General features: G+C 53.8%; 1 protein-coding gene across 1 annotated transcript; it reads right to left on the minus strand.

Moving 5' to 3' along the window:
- KRT8 (keratin 8) lies at positions 1 to 17421 on the minus strand. Its single transcript, XM_032786818.2, has 9 exons — positions 17009 to 17421; positions 11048 to 11256; positions 10185 to 10245; positions 9998 to 10093; positions 9269 to 9433; positions 6008 to 6133; positions 4923 to 5143; positions 2682 to 2737; positions 1 to 1581 (listed from the first exon to the last, which is right to left on the minus strand). Exons 1-9 carry the CDS (start codon positions 17348 to 17350, stop codon positions 1391 to 1393), a joined length of 1467 nt encoding a protein of 488 aa, XP_032642709.1. The 5' UTR covers positions 17351 to 17421; the 3' UTR covers positions 1 to 1390.
- Positions 17422 to 17817: the final 396 nt, after the last annotated feature.

The following is a 17817-nucleotide window of genomic DNA, read 5'->3' on the forward strand; positions in this document are numbered from 1 at the left end:
TATCAGTAACAGCTTTATTGAGAAAATGGAGAAAGTACGGCCCTCCGTGGGGAGGGGAATGAGAGAAGAAAAAGCCAACACAGCTTCAATCTCTATCAACTGAACATTGTACTGCAGAAGGAGGAAAGAGAGATAATGTCGCTTACAGTCACACCCACACCCTGCTCGCAAGGAGGTGGAGGGGCTGGGAGAGAAAGGAAGAATCACACATTTCACAGAGTTGGCCTCAGTGCTTTAGTTCCACCATCAAAGATTTTGCTCACAGTTGTGCTGACAAAGCATTGAACCGGACATGCCCAAGCTGGGGAGGAGCCTTGATTGCTGACCCAGTGGGAACAGAACTGGAAACTTCCCCCACCCATCACCTCCCCCAGATAATTGGGAGGGAGAAAACACCCTTTTCCTCCCTCCCAGCCACCCAGAGGTCTCATGTCATGGCAATGAAGAGAGTCACAAAGCAGTGGACTGACAGTTAAGGTCCTGGCATCATGTGGCCATATGACACCGGTCCCTGAACTTTTTTGGCACACCTCCGCCCCCCTTACTTGGTTTGCAGCAAGGCTGCGGTTGGGGGCTGTGGCCAGGAGTGGGGCCACGGTCACGGGCCAAGGTCAGAAATGCAGCTGGGGGCAGGGCCAGAATGGAGCTGGGGTAGAAAGGGGCTGGGTGGCGCTTCCTCCCCACCCCTTGTGGGGGTTGGGGTGGGCTCAGGCCTTGCTACACCACCCCCCAAATATTTCTCTGCACCCCCCTGGGGGGGGCACACCCCATAGTTTGGGACCCACTGCCATAAAAGAGATTGAGGACGTTTGTAACAATCAAGACCCCATTTTCCAACAACCTCAGAGCCTGGGGTGTTGGGACCCAGACCAATTCCCCTTGGCTCTAATCTCGGGGCAGAGAGGGACGTCATGATGCCATGTTGTTGGCATTCTGGCAGCACCACATGAGGGCCATGCCACGGGGCGCATTTATAACTCTCTGCATCTGTGAGAAGGCAGCTCAACAGCTGTGGGCGACACCAGTTGAAATGCTTGGTCCAGGCCTGAGTCAGGCTTCCAAGCTGAGACAGCGCTGAATGGAGCAGCAAGGGAAAGAGAAAGGACTAAGGGATGGAAACCTGGCCATCTGGACTCTAATAGGTGGATTCTCAACACTTCCTCCCCCCATGCCTGAAGGAGGAGAGGGACAGGTAGGGGGAGCATCTGGGGCATCAGATGACTCATCGATTATCACAAGAGAATTTGCAAACGCTGCTGGGTTCGGGGTGGGGGATTCTGGGTTCCAGCCCTTGCCCCAGTCTCCCCCAGAGTCGTAGCGGCCCAGCTGATCAGGAAAGACTCATCTCTTAAAGGCACTTTTAAGCTGTGGAGGCTCATCCGGTGGCTGCTCAGTTGGACAGGACGTCTGAGGTCTCAGACACCAGTTTCCCATCCCTGGTCTCAATTTTCTTGATCACGACGGCCTTTGACCTGGTGAGAGGCGAGCTCTCCAGTATGGGGGAATTCAGGGAATAGCTGCCACTCGAGTATGAGCTGCTGTATCCTCCCCCGTAACCACCATATGCACTGCCAAGCCCACCTGGAGGGGAGGAGAGAGACAGATGATCAGTAAGACCACGCAGGATTTGCAGGTGACTCCCCAACCAAGGGCAATGCTGACCGCATGGACGGCTCAGCCCACATCCTGTGGGCCTATGTGTCAGCCAAGGACTGAGCACTGCAAATCCTGGAAGGATACAACACTTGATCTCTGCTACAAAACCTGGCCCAGAGCTCTCCTACAGTTGAGTCAGCTGTGCAGCTCTGCGCTTCAGAACCAAGCCAGGGAGGACATCACACTGCATGCGAAAGGCTAGATCTTGGGCTAGGTGCTGCCAGGATGGAGTGGTTCTGAATCACTAACTGGATTCCCCCAAGGGCGGAGAGAGGATGTGGGCAGGATGGGTCACCCTCTAGCCAACACCCCATTATAAAAGCAGAAGAGGATGTCAAAGACACAGGGGGGAGGGATAGCTCAGTTGTTTGAGCACTGGCCTGCTAAACCCAGCGTTGTGAGTTTAATCCTTGAGGGGGCCAGCTAGGGATCTGGGGCAAAAAAAAAAAAAAAAAAGTTGGGGATTGGTCCTGCTTTGAGCAGATGGTTGCACTAGATGACCTCCTGAGGTCCCTTCCAACCCTGATATTCTATGTTTACAAAGCATCTAACCCTGCAGTGATTCCTTCCCTCATCTTCTAGGTCAGGAGCTCAACCTTGGAAAAAGAAGCCCCTGGCATTAGAAAACATCCCATTACTGGGGCTTAGGCATGTTCTGTCTGCCCCTTCCCTCTGCATATCCCCATTGTTGCAGAGAAAGAATCACTTCCCAGCACATCTGGTTCAGTGCCAGTAAGACTCAGCAACCAGGGGGAAGGCAGACCAGGCGCAGTTCTGCAAGGTCCTGAGTGCCCTCAGCTCCCACTGAAATCAGTGAGAATTAGGGCCCTCAGTGAGTTTTAAGGGGCCAATTTCTTCTCCCCAAGCCACAACCCTGGCTCTGTGGTTCTGCTCTCCCGACATGTGTCAAGCTCCTGCTGAGTAACAGCGTCCACCCTCACCAAAGGGGGATTCTGCCCCAGCTCAGAGTGAGGCATCACAGCAGCACATTACCAGCCCCCATCCCCAAATGAAAGTGCATTTACCTGAATAGCCGGTCGTCTTGGTCTGAATGCTCATGTTTTGCATCCCAGACTCCAGCCTGCCAAGAAGAAGAAGGGAACATGAGTTATCAGTGCCCAGATGGTGTCAAACAGGGATGGGGCACAAATTAGGGCTGCGTGGAATGTGTAAGCCACTGCCAACATGGCATCAGAACAGCTCATCTGTGTGTCATAGACCCAATACTGCCAACAGCAGAGATTCTCCTTTAGCTCTATTGATAAGGGCCTGTTACTTTTGAAGCAGAAAGATCCGGGTTCTATCCCGGCTGCCTCTGGGAACTTCTGAGCATCTGTGGCCTGCCAGAAATTTACAAGAGTGAAGCCCTGAGTGGAGAGGGTTTGTTACTAATATCACTACCCCTGCTTTGCAGATTAGCCACTGACTCAGCCAGTGAGCCACTAACGGCAGGACTAAAACCCAGGCGCTCCTGGCCATCTAGACAAGGGGGTCTCAAGCAGGGGGCTGCACTGCAAACAGAGATCAGGGGGTCGTCACTAGGGTGACCAGATCGCAAGTGTGAAAAATTGGGAGGGGAGTTGGGGGGGGTAATAGGAGCCTATATAAGAAAAAGCCCCTAATATCAGGACTGTCCCTATAAAATTGGGACATCTGGTCACCCTAGTCGTGACCAGCCTGCCCTTGCCGTATCGCTGAGTGGGATGAGGGGAGGGGCAGAGCCGTCCTTACCCATATACATTTCCTGATGCCTTACGCAGCTGCGTGCTGCTTCAGCCCCTGCCCCTGCCCCTCTGCAGCCCCACCTCTTCCCACTCCTGCTCCACCCCCACTCCCCTTCATCCTACACCTGCTCAGCGTCAGCCCGCCCCCATTCCCCTGAGGACTGAAGGGGTCGGGCCTGCACTCACACAAACCCCCTGGCCTGCTCTGCTCCCCTGGCTCCCAGCCGTGCCACTGGCAAGTGCTGGAGGGTGGTTCCCTCCTGCCCTCGAAGGCTGGGAGCCAAAGGAGAGGAGCGGGCTAGGGCCAGGGGGCAGTTTCCTCACAGAGTGTCCCCCCCGCCCCGCAGCGGCCTGGGGCTGCATAGGGCACCAAAATGGCTAGGGACGGCCCTGGGGAGGGGTATCCCAGTAAGGGAAAGTGGGTGAGTGCACAGAAAGGATTTGATCATCCCCACACTAGGCAACACTGCCCCTGCTGCATCTCAGAATTCACGGCCCCCTGGCTGCACTGTACTAACTCGCTGCTGGGAGCCGAGTTACATCCCAGCCACTCTGCGCCTGCTCCCCCCCCCAACTCCGAGCTCCATCCCCCTCTCGTCCTCACACAGCAGCTGATACTGCCTTGCCTGACACGCTGCAGCAGGGCTGACTCCGCATCCGCGTGCAGACACCATCATCGATGGGACGTCTGCGAGACATTGGCACCAACGGATGCGCTGGACAGACGAACATGTGATGGCAATAGGCCAATTAACGGGCCCGCACCCCACATAACTAAGCTCCGTCGGCCTGTCAATTACGGATTATTCGCAGGAGTCACCCTGAAAAACCGAGGCCTGATGTGAGGTTGTAGTGATGGTGGATGTACAGTGCAAGTCCCTTGAAGGGCCAGCAACCCCTCGTAGGCTCCATGCAGGCTCAAACAACCTGTGTAAACTGGGACCAGCAGTCCCATTTGCACCCAGCATGTTGTAGGCACCATTGAGGGTGCTCTTTGGAAAGCTGGCGCTAGCAGGACATCCTGATTAGGGTGACCAGACAGCAAAATGTGAAAAATTGGGACAGTGTGGGGGGCAATGGGCGCCCACCAGGGCCGGCTCCAGGCACCAGCTTAGCAAGCAGGTGCTTGGGGCGGCCAGTCCAGCTATTCGGCGGCAATTCAGGGAGGGTCCCTCACTCGCACTCGGAGCGAAGGACCTCCCGCTGAATTGCCGCAGATTGCGATTGTGGCTTTTTTGGGGGGCGGGGGACCACTTGGGGCAGCAAAACCCCTGGAGCCGGCCCTGGCACCCACATAAGACAAAGCTCCAAATATCGGGACTGTCCCTATAAAATTCATGACATCACCCTAATCCTGATACACTCAGAAGTCAGCAAGGCTCAGCACACAAGGGGTTAATCTACAGATCTTGCTCTGAGACCCACACACACCACACTGGAGCCAAGTTCCAGTCCCGCCTCCACCCTTCTCATTGGTCTTCCCTCTGGAGAGGGGGAGAAGCCATCCAATCATGACACACGATGCCGGCCTCCCACACCCACCTGCTCTCCTCTCCTTCCAGCAGCTTCCTGTAGGTGGCGATCTCGATATCCAGGGCCAGCTTGACATTCATCAGCTCCTGGTACTCCCGCAGCTGGCGGGCCATATCCTGCTTGGCTCTCTGCAGGGCAGCCTCCAGCTCAGCCAGCTTGGCACTGGCATCTTTGACGGCCATCTCACCGCGCTCCTCGGCCTCAGTAATGGCTGCTTCCAAGCTGGCACGCTGAGGTGGAGGCAAGGGGAAGCATTAGATGGCCAAGCGGGGGCTTGCAACTGGGCAGTTTACCCCCCATTTCAAACCAGAGGGAAGCTATGTGGGTCCATACTCTGCTTTGCACCCATGGCAGACAGTTTGCACCATCAGGTGGAAAATCTAGATCAGCCCTGAACTCTTGCATCCTGTTCAGATTTTCCTTTCTCCCATCATACAGGCTTCTCCAAAGGATACTGGGGATCAGGGAAGTGAAAATCCCTCCAGAAGAAAGGGAAGCGGGCTCTTGTCTACACCAAGGCTGCAAGCATGTCACCGTCTCAACACACACTCCCCGATCCTATTTCTAAGCGCCGCTCCATTCTGCAGTGCAGGCCGACATGTGGGATTGGTGAGGTGCTTAGCTGCCAAAGTCCCAAGAGCAGCGAAAGAAACTAGGGAGAGCAAGAAATTGACTCCACAGAGAGAGATTATAGACAAGAGTCAGTGAGATTAAAGAGAATGAAAAGTCAGATCAGCAGCTGAGGTAAACAGGCAGAGACAGCTTGACTTCTGTGGTGCTGTGTTGATTACGGCCGCTGAAAAACTGGCCCAGAGACAGATATTAACCATGTCCTCAAACCACAGTTGTGCTGCTCACGGCTGGGGAGCACATGGAGAATTTCCCGTCTACACTAGAGAATGGGGCTCTGTTGCCCCACTGCTACAGTTATAAACCAAGATCTAAAGGTGGATTTGGAGGGATCTGTAGACTGGCAAGCTAAGAATGGTAAGAGGAAATCCTTTTCCCAGGTCTCCGGGGCAGGCACCGTGCCCCCAAATAACTGAAGAAGGACCGAAGGGTCTGGTGCAATTTTGGAAAAGTCAATCTCTCACCTGGCCTTTCAGGGCATCAATCTCTGACTGCAGCCGGTGGATCATTCTGTTGAGCTCGTTGATCTCAGTCTTGGTGTTACGGAGGTCGTCCCCGTGCTTGCCCGCCACCGCCTGGACCTCCTCGTACTGCATGGGAAGGAGAGAGACAAGGAATTGAGAACAGAGCATGCAGTGTCATCAGCTGTCCCCCTTCCAGAAGTGCAGGATCCAGGCCAGGATTTAGCGAGGTGCTGTGTGAGGAGAGATGGCAGCCCAGGCTGGGAGCTAGAGAGACTCCCAAGGTTAGTCCATGTCCAGCAGCCTCAATAAAGGAATCCTCTTATAATCATAACAGCTGAATCCTGGCTCTTTACCACCAGGGAAACAGTATAAAACAGGGGTCCTGTCATAACTGTCCCTGCTCTGGAAGGCTCCACTTTTAACAGCTTTAATCAGCCTTGCAAATTTGCCAGGAAGATTCACCAGGCCAGGCTCAGAGATTGCAAATGGAGAGACTGGTGGCATTTCATTTCCCCTTCAGTCAAATCTTCCTCCCCAGGAGGAGGTGGGATTTTGCAAGGGTGGATTAGATTTCATGTGCCAGGAAGGGAAGCCAGAAAGAAATCAGAATGAAAACCATGTAATATTGCTGCTTAGAAAGCCCCATGCATAATGCTATGCAAATTGCAGTCAGCTCTGCAGCTAAGGGCATCATCCCAGCTTCCAGGGGCAGAGGAACCAGTGTGGAATCCCTCCGTGAAAAGTCTCAGAGTGCACATTGCAAGACCACCGCAGGATTAGAGACAGCTGCTCCGGGGTGGAACAGCGCAGATCCTGCAGATCGGGCGGATTGGGAGCTTGGGACAGGAGTAGCAATGGGATGCGTCCGGTCTGGATTGGAATGATGCATAAGCTGTGTGGGAGCCCAAGGCTGGACTGCCAGGGGAGTGCAGCAAGCACCGCTGGTGTGCAGGAAGCACTCGCCGTTCCTGCTTGCACGAAAGCTTATCCTTAAGAGTGAGGCTTCTACCTGGGGCAATCAAAGGGAAGGGAAGTATGGTCCAATGGGTAGGGCACTGACTTGGGAGACCTGGCTCCAGTTCCTGGCTTGTCACTCAGCCCCTCCGTGCTTCAGTTTCCCATCTATGAAAGAGGGATGGCAGCCCTACCTTGCCTCCCAGAGAACATAGAATATCAGGGTTGGAAGGGACCTCAGGAGGTCATCTAGTCCAGCCCCCTGCTCAGAGCAGGACCAACCCCAACTAAATCAATTTTAAGATGTGGTGAGGATAACTTGGGAGGTTCTCATATTATCTTAGATAGACACGAAAAATCCAAGCCTGGGCTTTCATGTCAATATGGACTGCATTCCAGCAACTGTCTATTTGAGTCCCATCTTCTTGCCAGGACAGGTTTCCATTCCAGTCTGGTTTCAAATGTTCTCAAGTTATGGAGCTTCCCCCAGGAGATGATTCTACAGCAGGGGCAGGCAAACTTTTTGGCCTGAGGGCCACATCAGGTTTCGGAAATTGTATGGAGGGCCAGTTTGCGGAGGCACAGCCTTCTCTAACAGCCAGGTGTGGCCTGGCCTTTGCCCCCATCTCCCCCCTGCTTCTCGCCCCGACGGCCCCCCTGGGATCCCTGCCTCATCCAAACCCCCTGTTCCCTGATGCCCCCCCCCCAGGACCCCTGCCCCATCCACCACCTTCCCCCCGGCCACTCTCTGTCCCCTGACCGCCCCCAGAACACCCACCCCTGGCTGCCCCTGCTACCCCATCCAACCCCCCCTCCTTCCTGACTGCCCCCCAGGACCCCTGCACATAGTCAAACTCCTGTTCCCCACCCTCTGACCACCCCAACCCCTATCCACATCCCCTGCCCCCTGACCACCACCCCAACCCCCCCTGCTCCCTGACCACCCCCAGAACCCCTGCCCCTGACTGCCCCCCACCACCTCATCAAACCCCCCCTACTTCCTGACTGCCCCCCAGGACCCCTGCACCCAGTCAACCCCCTGTTCCCTGCCCTGACCACCCCAACCCCTATCCACACCCCAAACTCCCCTGCCCTCTATCCAAACCCCCCTGCTCCCTGCCCCCTTATTGCGCTGCCTGGAGCGCCAGTGGCTGGCACTAGGTCAGGCCAGGCTCTGCAGCTGCGCTGCCTCACGAGCTCACAGCCCCACAGTCCAGAGCATTACGCCGGCGGCAGAGCAAGGAAGCTGAGGCTGCGGGAGAGGGGAAACAGTGGGGGAAGGGCTGGGGGCAAGTTTCCTGGGCCAGGAGCTCAGGGGCCAGGCAAGAGGGTCCTGGGGGCTGTAGTTTGCCCACCTCTGTTCTACAGCCTCAGATTTCAGCCTTAGGTTGTTTGTGCCCCATTTGAGAGATGGGGGGGCGGTCTGTGAAGCCAAGGCCGTAGCAGGCTCCATGCGGGGAAGTGCTGTGGTCTAGGGCATGCAGGAAGAACAGACGGGGGGTTCCTTGTGGCCTGAGACTTGGAATGTGTGACCCAGCTGTGGCAGATACAGCAATCCTCTGTCATAGCCTTGAAAAGCTTTATTCAGTTGAGTGTTAACTCTCTTTGGAGACCATTGTGTTCAGTGCAAAGTTGTATTATTGGGGGATTGGCTGTAACTTCTTCAAGGGAAGTGTTATGAGTATAGTATCAGAGGGGTAGCCGTGTTGGTCTGAATCTGTAAAAGCAGCAGAGAATCTTGTGGCACCTTATAGACTAACAGACGTTTTGGATCATGAGCTTTTGTGGGTGAATACCCACTTCATCAGATGAAGTGGGTATTCACCCACGAAAGCTCATGATCCAAAACGTCTGTTAGTCTATAAGGTGCCACAGGACATTATGAGTATAGGCAGGGACCTGGGCAGCCTTGGAAAACCCCAGTCGGGAGGGAGAGACGCGGTTCCCCACCCAAAAGAGGGGACGGCTGAGGAGCCAGGAGCTTAAGAGCGGGTGTCCTTGCTGGACCACAGAAGGGAAGCACAGGTGCAGTTGCCCTGAACTGTGACTCCAGACACTAGAGGGGGACAGTGAGTCCCGCTGCATTTGAGAATTACGCAGGCATACACAATGCCTGCTACGGAAGGCTTCTGTACTGCAGGAGACACTTCATATGCTCGGCTCACCAGCTGGAGGGAAGGAATGGGACAGCTGCCACCTAGCGGACGTTCCCATGGGCAGTGCCACACTCCCTGACCCACCCATGTCAGCTTGGAGACCAGGCTGGCTGCATCACCAGCTGCTCCGGGGGACAGACAGGCAACTCACCTTGGTCTTATATACGTTCTCAGCCTCCACCCGGCTCCTGTTGGCCATCTCCTCGTACTGCGCTCTAACGTCCGCGATGATGCTGTCCAGGTCCAGCTTGCGGTTGTTATCAATGGTCAGGATCACAGAGGTGTCAGAGACCTGGGACTGCAGCTCACGCAGCTCCTGGGTGCAGTGGGGAGGAAGCATAAGGATCATCTGTCACCACGGAGCATGGAGAACTCTGTGCACCCACCAGCATTCCCAATGACTTGCCGTTGGCTCCTTTCCCAGACTAGGGTTACCATATTTCACGTTCCCAAACAGAAGAGATCGTAAGGGTGGTAATACCAAAACACAGACATTGGTTCAGATTTCGAAAATCCCCACCCGGATGGAGGTTGGAGGACTAAGGTAACCCTGTCCCAGACTGATCCAGCCATTGAATCCACTGGGGCTGATGTTGGCCAAGATCCTCATCCTTCCACTCACCAACCTCAAAGGGCCAGGGGGAAGCAGCAGATGCTGTAGGATTGATGGCATGGGTATCCAGGGAGGGGAGAAGGGGAGTGTCACCATGAACTCTATGTGCAAACAGTCCCAGCCCTTTAAAAAAATCCCTTGTCTCCTGCAAGAAGACACTTGTCTTTGCAGGAACTCAGTGTTATTCAATGGGATTCCCCCTGCAGGTCAGGAAGGAATTTAAAGGGGCAGGGCTACAAGACAGAGCCAAAGGGAGACATCACAGACCTCGTCATATAGCTGCCTCAGGAAGTTGATCTCGTCAGTCAGGCTTTCCAGCCGGGACTCCAGCTCCACCTTGTTCATGTAAGCCTCGTCCACATCCTGCAGGAAGAGAGTACAGACCCCATTAGAGAGACCCCCAGCCCTCTCTGCCTGTGGCGCCCAGTCGAGCCCTGGAGCAGCGCGGACTCACCTTCTTAAGCAGGACAAATTCATTCTCCTTCTCAGTGCGATGATTGATTTCATCCTCGTACCTGCGGGAGGGGGGAAACTGTCAGGTCTGCGGCAGGGCTGGAAGTCATTCTCTGATGGATGCTATGAAGGTGTAGCGACCATCGGAGGCGGGGACATATAGACTAGGGTGACCAGACATCCTGATAAAATCAGAACCGTCCCAATATTTAGGTGTTTGTCCCGACCAATCTTTGGTCAGGACACAATTTGTCCCAATACTTTGCTCTGCTGGCAGCACTCGGCGTTTTTTTCCCCCCTCCACTGGCGGACACCCTGCCTCCCCCCCACCATGTGTCCCGATATTTTCTTCCTCTCGTCTGGTCACCCTTATATAGACCCATCTAGGAGATGCTAAGAGGCAGGGAGACCCCTAGCCAGGCACCCATCAATGACCTGGAAGGCAAAAGGACAGGATGGGTTTGGGAAACTGTTCTCTGTTGGGTGGGGCGGGATTGTGCATTGGGGTTTATATGTGAAATGATGGAGGAAAACCCCTAATGATACCTACCCCACCCCCACCAAGAGCAGCTGAGAATTCCTCCCTCCCCCCGCAACCCCTGGGAGAAGGTCTCTGTGCAGGGAAGCAAGGACCACATAAGCCGAGCAGGTGTTGATAACCTGGCCAGATATAACGAATGCGCTGAAGGAGGCAGCATGCTGATAATGGGGGTTGCCTTTGAGAGCCTCCTTGTGCTAGAACATTGGGGTGCAGTCCAAGGCCTTGGTTATGCCTGGGATTTCTACCCCCTTTGGAGGGAACAGGAAGGTGTGTCCTGCCCCCCCCCCCCCACACACACACACACCCACCCTCGTTAGACTCACTTGTTTTTGAAGTCCTCCACCAGGCCCTGCATGTTACCCAGCTCAGCCTCCAGCTTGAGCTTCTCCTGGCCCAGGCCATCCAGCTGCCTGCGCAGGTTGTTGATGTAGGCCTCAAACATGCTGTTCATGTTGCTGCGGGTGGTCTTCTGGCCCTGCAGCAGGCCCCACTTGGTCTCCAGCATCTTGTTCTGCTGCTCCAGGAAGCGGACCTGGTGTGGGGAGAGGGAGGGGGAGGAAAGCAGAGCCTTGCTGTTCACACCTGCAGAGCTCAGTGATTGTGGACGTGGGAGGCAGGAATCTCTTGCTGGGAGAGTTACAACCTGTTGGGCACCTGTTCCCACTCATGCTCCTGAAATCACCTGCCATCCCTCCCACTAGGTCCTGATCCTTCTCTCACATGTGAATCAGGAGTATCTCAAGCAAGTCAATGGAGTTCCCTGGTAGGATCAGGTGTAAGTGAGAAGACAGCCAGGCCTACAGTAACTGAACCAAGCCTGATTCTGCCCCCACCTCTGCTCATAAATCCAAAGTAGCTTCACTTCAAGCAACAGAGTTTGCCTTGTATAAGTGACTCTGCGCCACAGAGACTTATTCTGCCATTGGACATGTGCACGGTTTAATTCCATGGGAGATGAGTCCAGGTATAGGAAGGAGTGGTTTTCCCTACTGAGCCAGATTCTGCTCTCAGAGTAAATCCAGCGTCACTCCATTAGCTTCAGTGGAGTGACTCTGGATTTACACCAGTATAAGAGAGCAGAATCTGACCTTAAATACATTGTGTCTGATTTACACAACTAAGGCCCATTTTCCCTACTCAGGGGGTGTAAAGCAGCTTCAGGGTAAATGAGAAACAAGCCAAAGGAAGTAAGTGGAGTCATTCTGGGTTGACGCTTATGTACCAGAGGGGAAGGATTTGGCCCTTGGTATTTATTTTCTTGAAAAGTGAAAGTAAAATGATCAAAAAGGCTGGGCCTTGTCTGCATCAGAGACATCTGCATCGAGACTGTTCCATCAATGCAAACCCCTAAGGGAGGCGCATCCAGCACCGATGCGTCACAGGGTTTACACCAACACCACCCGATCTAGTCAGCTACCAGAGCCCACCCTGCCAGCACAAGCCTTGCTTTTATACAGGGCCCAAGGGTCAGAACGCCTCCTACCACACGCCACAGCACTGAACTAACAATCCCTATGCCATGGGTGTGAAGGAGCCTTAGGCCTGGTCTACACTACGCATTTAAACTGATTTTAGCAGCCTTAAACCGATTTAACGCTGTACCCGTCCACACTATCGATATAAAGGGCTCTTTAAATCGGTTTCTGTACTCCTCCCCGACGAGAGGAGTAGCGCTAAAATCAGTATTACCATATCGGATTAGGGTTAGTGTGGCTGCAAATCGAACGGTATTGGCCTCCGGGCGGTATCCCACAGTGCACCACTGTGACCGCTCTGGACAGCATCTGAACTCGATGCTGTGGCCAGGTAAAACAGGAAAAGAAAGCCTTGCGAAATTTAGATTTCATTTCCTCTGTTTGCCTCAGCGTGGAGCTCTGATCAGCACGGGTGGCAATGCAGTCCCAATCCAAAAAGAGCTTCAGCATGGACCGTACGGGAGATACTGGATCTGATCGCTGTATGGGGGAAACAAATCTGTTCTATCAAAGCTCCGTTTACAGAAGACGAAATGCCAAAGCGTTTGAAAAAAATCTCCAGGGCTACACAGTGCTGCAGTGACAAGCGTAACGGAAAGCCAGAGACTCAATGGTGGGCACCTCATGGAGGGAGGGGTACTGAGGACTCCAGCTATCCCACCAGTCCACAGCAGTCTCCGAAAAGTATTGCATTCTTTGGCTGAGTCCCAATGGCCTGTAGGTTCAAACACATTGTCCGGCGTGGTTCAGGGAATAGTCCTCAATTTACTGCCCCCCACCAACCCACGTGAAAGAAAAGGGAAAGAAATCGTTTCTTGACTTCTTTCAATTTGTCACCCTATGTTCTACACTGAATGCGTTGCTGGTAGACGCGATGCCTGCAGCAGTGGAAGCCGCAGTATTCGCTCCTCTCCCTCCCTGGTGGCAGAATGGTGCAGTAGGACTGGTAACGGTCCTTATCAACGCCGTGAGTGCTCCAATGCTTGATAAACTGCTGAATACCTCTGGCTGGCTGAGGTGATGCCGGCCGGCGGGGCTCACGCCTAGGTTAAAATAGGAATGATTCCTGGTCATTCCCAGTAGATGGGGACAGAAACGGCTTGGTTAACCGTCTTCATCATAGCAACTGGGGGCTGAGCTTCAATCAGCCTCCTCCCTTTTCATGTGTAAGAAAAGATTCTGTACTGCCTGGGATTATCATAGCAGTGGATGCTGGGCTCCTCTCCCTGCTTACTGTCCCTTAATGCCTAGCTGGACTATTCTAGCCCTGGGAGGCTGCCTCCCCCTTCATTTTATGTCACTAAAAAGAATCAGTGTTTCTTATTCCTGCATTTTTTATAACCTCATGACACAAATGGGGGGGACACTGCAACAGTAGCCCAGGAAGGTTGGGGGAGGAGGGAAAGCAACGGGTGGGGTTTGGTGTTGCAAGGGGCTACCCCTGTGAATGGCATGTAGCTCATCATTTCTGCAGGGATCTGACACGGCAGCAGCTGTGCTCTCTGATACACTGGTTCTCTAGTACACTTGCCCATTATTTCTAGGCAGGACTGACTCTATTTTTAGAACCATAAAGGAGGGATTGACTCGGGAGTCATTCCCAGTTTTGCTTTTGTGCCCCCGGCCGATCTCAGCCAGGGGCACCCATGATAGCAGCAGACAGTACAGAGGGGACAGATAACCATCTCTCTCATTGCCAATTTACAGTGGCAGCAGACAGTACAGAACGACTGGTAACTGTCTCTGCTATCATGCAAAGCAAATGAAATGCTGCTGTGTAGCGCTGCGGAGTATCGCCTCTGTCCGCGGCATCCAGTATTACATACGGTGACTGTAAAAAAAAGCTGAACAGGCTCCATGGTTGCCGTGCTATGGCCGTCTGCCAGGGCAATCCAGGGAAAAAAGGTGCGCAAATGATTGTCTGCCATTGCTTTCCCGGAGGAAGGAATGACTGACGACATTTACCCAGAACCACCTGCGACAATGATTTTTGCCCCATCAGCCACCTGGGCTCTCAACCCAGAATTCTAAGGGGCAGGGGAGACTGCAGGAACTATGGGATAGCTATGGAATAGCTACCCACAGTGCAACGCTCCGGAAATCGATGCTAGCCTAGGACCATGGACGCACATCGTCGAATTAATGTGCTTAGTGTGGCCGCGTGCACTCGACTTTATACAATCTGTTTTATAAAACCGGTTTATGTAAAATCGGAATAATCCCGTAGTGTAGACGTACCCTTAGTGTAAATGAGCAACAGGCCCAGCAAAGGGGAGTCACTCTGGATTGACACTGATATAACTGCCCTTCACCACACAGGGGTTTCTCTTGAGCAGGTACGAAGGCTGCCATCTCAATGGACCGAGGACCTCCAGAGCTAAAAGGGCAAGCAGCTATAGCTTGAGCTAAACAACCACGGCTGCTTAAGTGGGTCCGTCACAACACATACCCTTCAGGGCACGGGGGGTGACGGGAAGCTCTGTAACCTACGCCTCCCAGTGGGTTACACAGGCGCTGCAGGATTTAGCCCACAGGCCTACAAATGCCTTTACTTGTAGACATCCAGCTGCTGAAGTCAAGGGGAGCTTTGCCAGTGGGAGACCTGATTTAGCACATGGGGTTAGATTCAGCCCCCGCTGACTACCATGAGCACTGCTGGAGCACGTGCAAAAAGCTGTCCCATTTAGCATGTGGCCAGGCTAAGGGCATGACGCAGCCCTCTCTGCGCCGGTGGAAACCAGGAGCAACACCACTGAAGCTAATGGCACAACGATGGCATTGAATTAGTAAGAGGGAGAAGAATCGGGCACAGTGGAGTTACTCTGGGTTACCACCAGCATCAGATTACCAGGCGGCCCACTGTAATAGGGTGACCAGATGTCTCAATTTTATAGTGGAGACGCATGCATCCGACACGAAAGCTCATGCTCCAAAACGTCTGTTAGTCTATAAGGTGCCACACAACTCTTTGCTGCTTTTACAGATCCAGACTAACAAGGCTACCCCTCTGATACTGACACAATTTTAAAGGGACAGTCCTGATATTTGAGGCTGTGTCTTATATAGGCACCTATTACCCCTCCACAACCTGTCCTGATTTTTCACACTTGCTATCTGGTCACCCTACCCAGAGGAAGGGATGCACCTGGCCTGGAGTTCTCTGCAATGATCTGGGCTAGGGGGCACAAGAGGATTTGAGCCAAAGGAGTGGCCAGGACCCTTGGACTCCTGAAGAGCAGGGGCAGGGCGAGGCAGCTGTTCCTGCCAAAGGGCCCAGCCTTAGATAAGGAGAGGTAAACATAGGCCTTTGCTAACAGGCAATAAAACCTGTTTGTTTAAATCCAAACCAGGCACAGTTGTCCCTGACCAGTGATGGGCGTGGTGGGAGAGGCTTTCAGGTTAGATTGTTACATTGCCTGTAGTTAAGCATTTCCTCCAGCTGGCAGCCAGTGTGTGTGTGTGTGTGTTTATTAAAAAACAAGAATCCAGGGGCACTTTAAAGACTAACAGATTTATTTGAGCATAAGCTTTTGTGGATAAAAAGCTAAAGCTTATGCCCAAAAAAATCTGTTAGTTTTTAAGGTGCCACCGGACTCCTCGTTTTTGTGGCTACAGACTAAGACGGCTCCCCTCTATATTTTTTAAAAACCAGCTTTCCAAGCCCAGTGCTGGAAAAGGGCAAAAAGAATCGAGCTGCCCTTTTGCCAGGGCACTAGCCTCTGAAGCAAAAGCCCCGGTGAGGGCGGAACAGGAGCAGATGCAGGTTGCCTGTGGGGCGGGGGGAGGGTGGGGGTCAACGCCTGCCCCCTGTAAGTGGGGACCACTGTGTTGCCATATACCAGGGCCTTGGAAATCTTGCTGCAGCCCCTCTCAGCCTTACCGCATGCAGGGGGATACATCTTTTTACAGGCTGAGATCACAGGCGCATGAGGATGGGAAAAAGCCACTGGGTTCCTTTGGGCTCATCCCAGCTGCACTAGCTCAGGACTTTTCCCGGCTGTATGTATGTTAGTCCCCAAGATTTTAGATGCCTCCATTTTCAGAGGTGCTGACCCCCTGCTGCAGCTCTTGCTGGTTTCAGCAGAAGCTGCCCATGCCTGGCACCCTCAGGCACCAAGCTCACCAAGTTGGGCACCTGGAATCAGCCCCCACTTTCAGACCGCAGCACCCACTGAGAGCAATGGAGAATCCCCCCCAGCCACACCCTTCAGCAGGAGAGCTTTGCAAGGTGGCACATTAGTACTAAAGCTGCTCTCCAATGCCAATGCTTTGACAGCCGCTCGGGGGCCTGGATTGGCAGATGTCCCAATGGGGAACCTTTGTGTCTCTCACTCCATTCCGCTCCCTCACGTCCGGGAAAGGGGCTTTTCCAACCCACCAGGCAGTGCAGTGACAGAAAATCTTTGTAACTAAGAAAAGCAGAGGAAATTTTTCTCCATGTTCTCATGCACCTGTAGGAGGAGCCTTTGCCTCAGAGGGATCTGATCTGGCTACAAAACTGTTCCGATTCCCCTGTGATTGCGGGGAAATTGGCTAGCAGGTCACTGCTCCCCTTATATGCTACAGGACAGAGAGACGTTACCCAGAGATGTTTACTGTACGCACCCCCGTACCTCACTCGAGTCACTGTGGGTGGCATGGGGCGTAACTGAAAATAGAATCCGGACTATCTCCTTCCAGCCTACAAGTGTTACAGCAACAGGGCAAGTCTGGTTGACTTCTGCCCATCCCCAGGGAACACACCCACTTCTCTGCCTGCCAACCCGGCTCTGCAGATACCAGCTTCACCCGGATGGTGCCAGGACTCACCTTGTCGATGAAGGAGGCGAATTTGTTGTTGAGGGTCTTGATCTGCTCCTTCTCCTGCGTCCGCACGTGCTGGAGGTTGGGGTCGATCTCCAGGTTTAGGGGTGCCAACAGGTTCTGGTTGACGCTGACGGCGGTGATGCCACCCCCGGCGCCGAGTCCGTAGCCCATCGATGGTCCCCGCATGCTGCCTCCTCCATACCTGCTCCCACTATAGCTGGAGTAGGACGAGCTCACCCTGGTGCTGCCCACGGGGCCAGACGTGTAGGAACGGCTGCTGAAGGTGCGAGGGGGAGCAGAGGTGCTGCTCCTGTAGGACTTTTGGGTTATTCTGACAGACGACATTTTGGGGAGGCTAGTGGAGGAAGACAGGAAACACTGGTTGAGCAAGCACAGCAGCTGAAGGACAGGCTCTGGAGGCTGAGAGCTGAGCAGGGTGTGTGCAGAGTTATATACCAGGCCATCAGGGGGCGGGGCTCCAATGCCTGGAGCATTGACTGGCCGCAGGCCGCTGGAGGGGCGGGGCTACCACAGAGCCAGGCCAACACCTGCTCCCTCCACCCTGCCGCACCTAGTTAACTCTTTAAAAGCCAGAGAGGGGCAATCAAATGCACCAGCTCAGCTCCGAGAAGCGTTGAGACTGGCCCTTTGCATCCCCTCACTGTTGTGTTTGGAAAAGCACCTGGCAAAAATACCAGAGGGGGGCAGCAGCCTCATGAACTGGCCCCAGATCCACCCAGAGGGAGCAGGAAATGCAACTATCCAGCCAGCTTCTGGTCTAAGTGATACTGGGGTGAACCCAGAGCTGGCAC

The sequence above is a fragment of the Chelonoidis abingdonii genome, chromosome 26 (genome assembly GCF_003597395.2).
Source record: "Chelonoidis abingdonii isolate Lonesome George chromosome 26, CheloAbing_2.0, whole genome shotgun sequence".
NCBI classification, from domain to species: domain Eukaryota; kingdom Metazoa; phylum Chordata; order Testudines; family Testudinidae; genus Chelonoidis; species Chelonoidis abingdonii.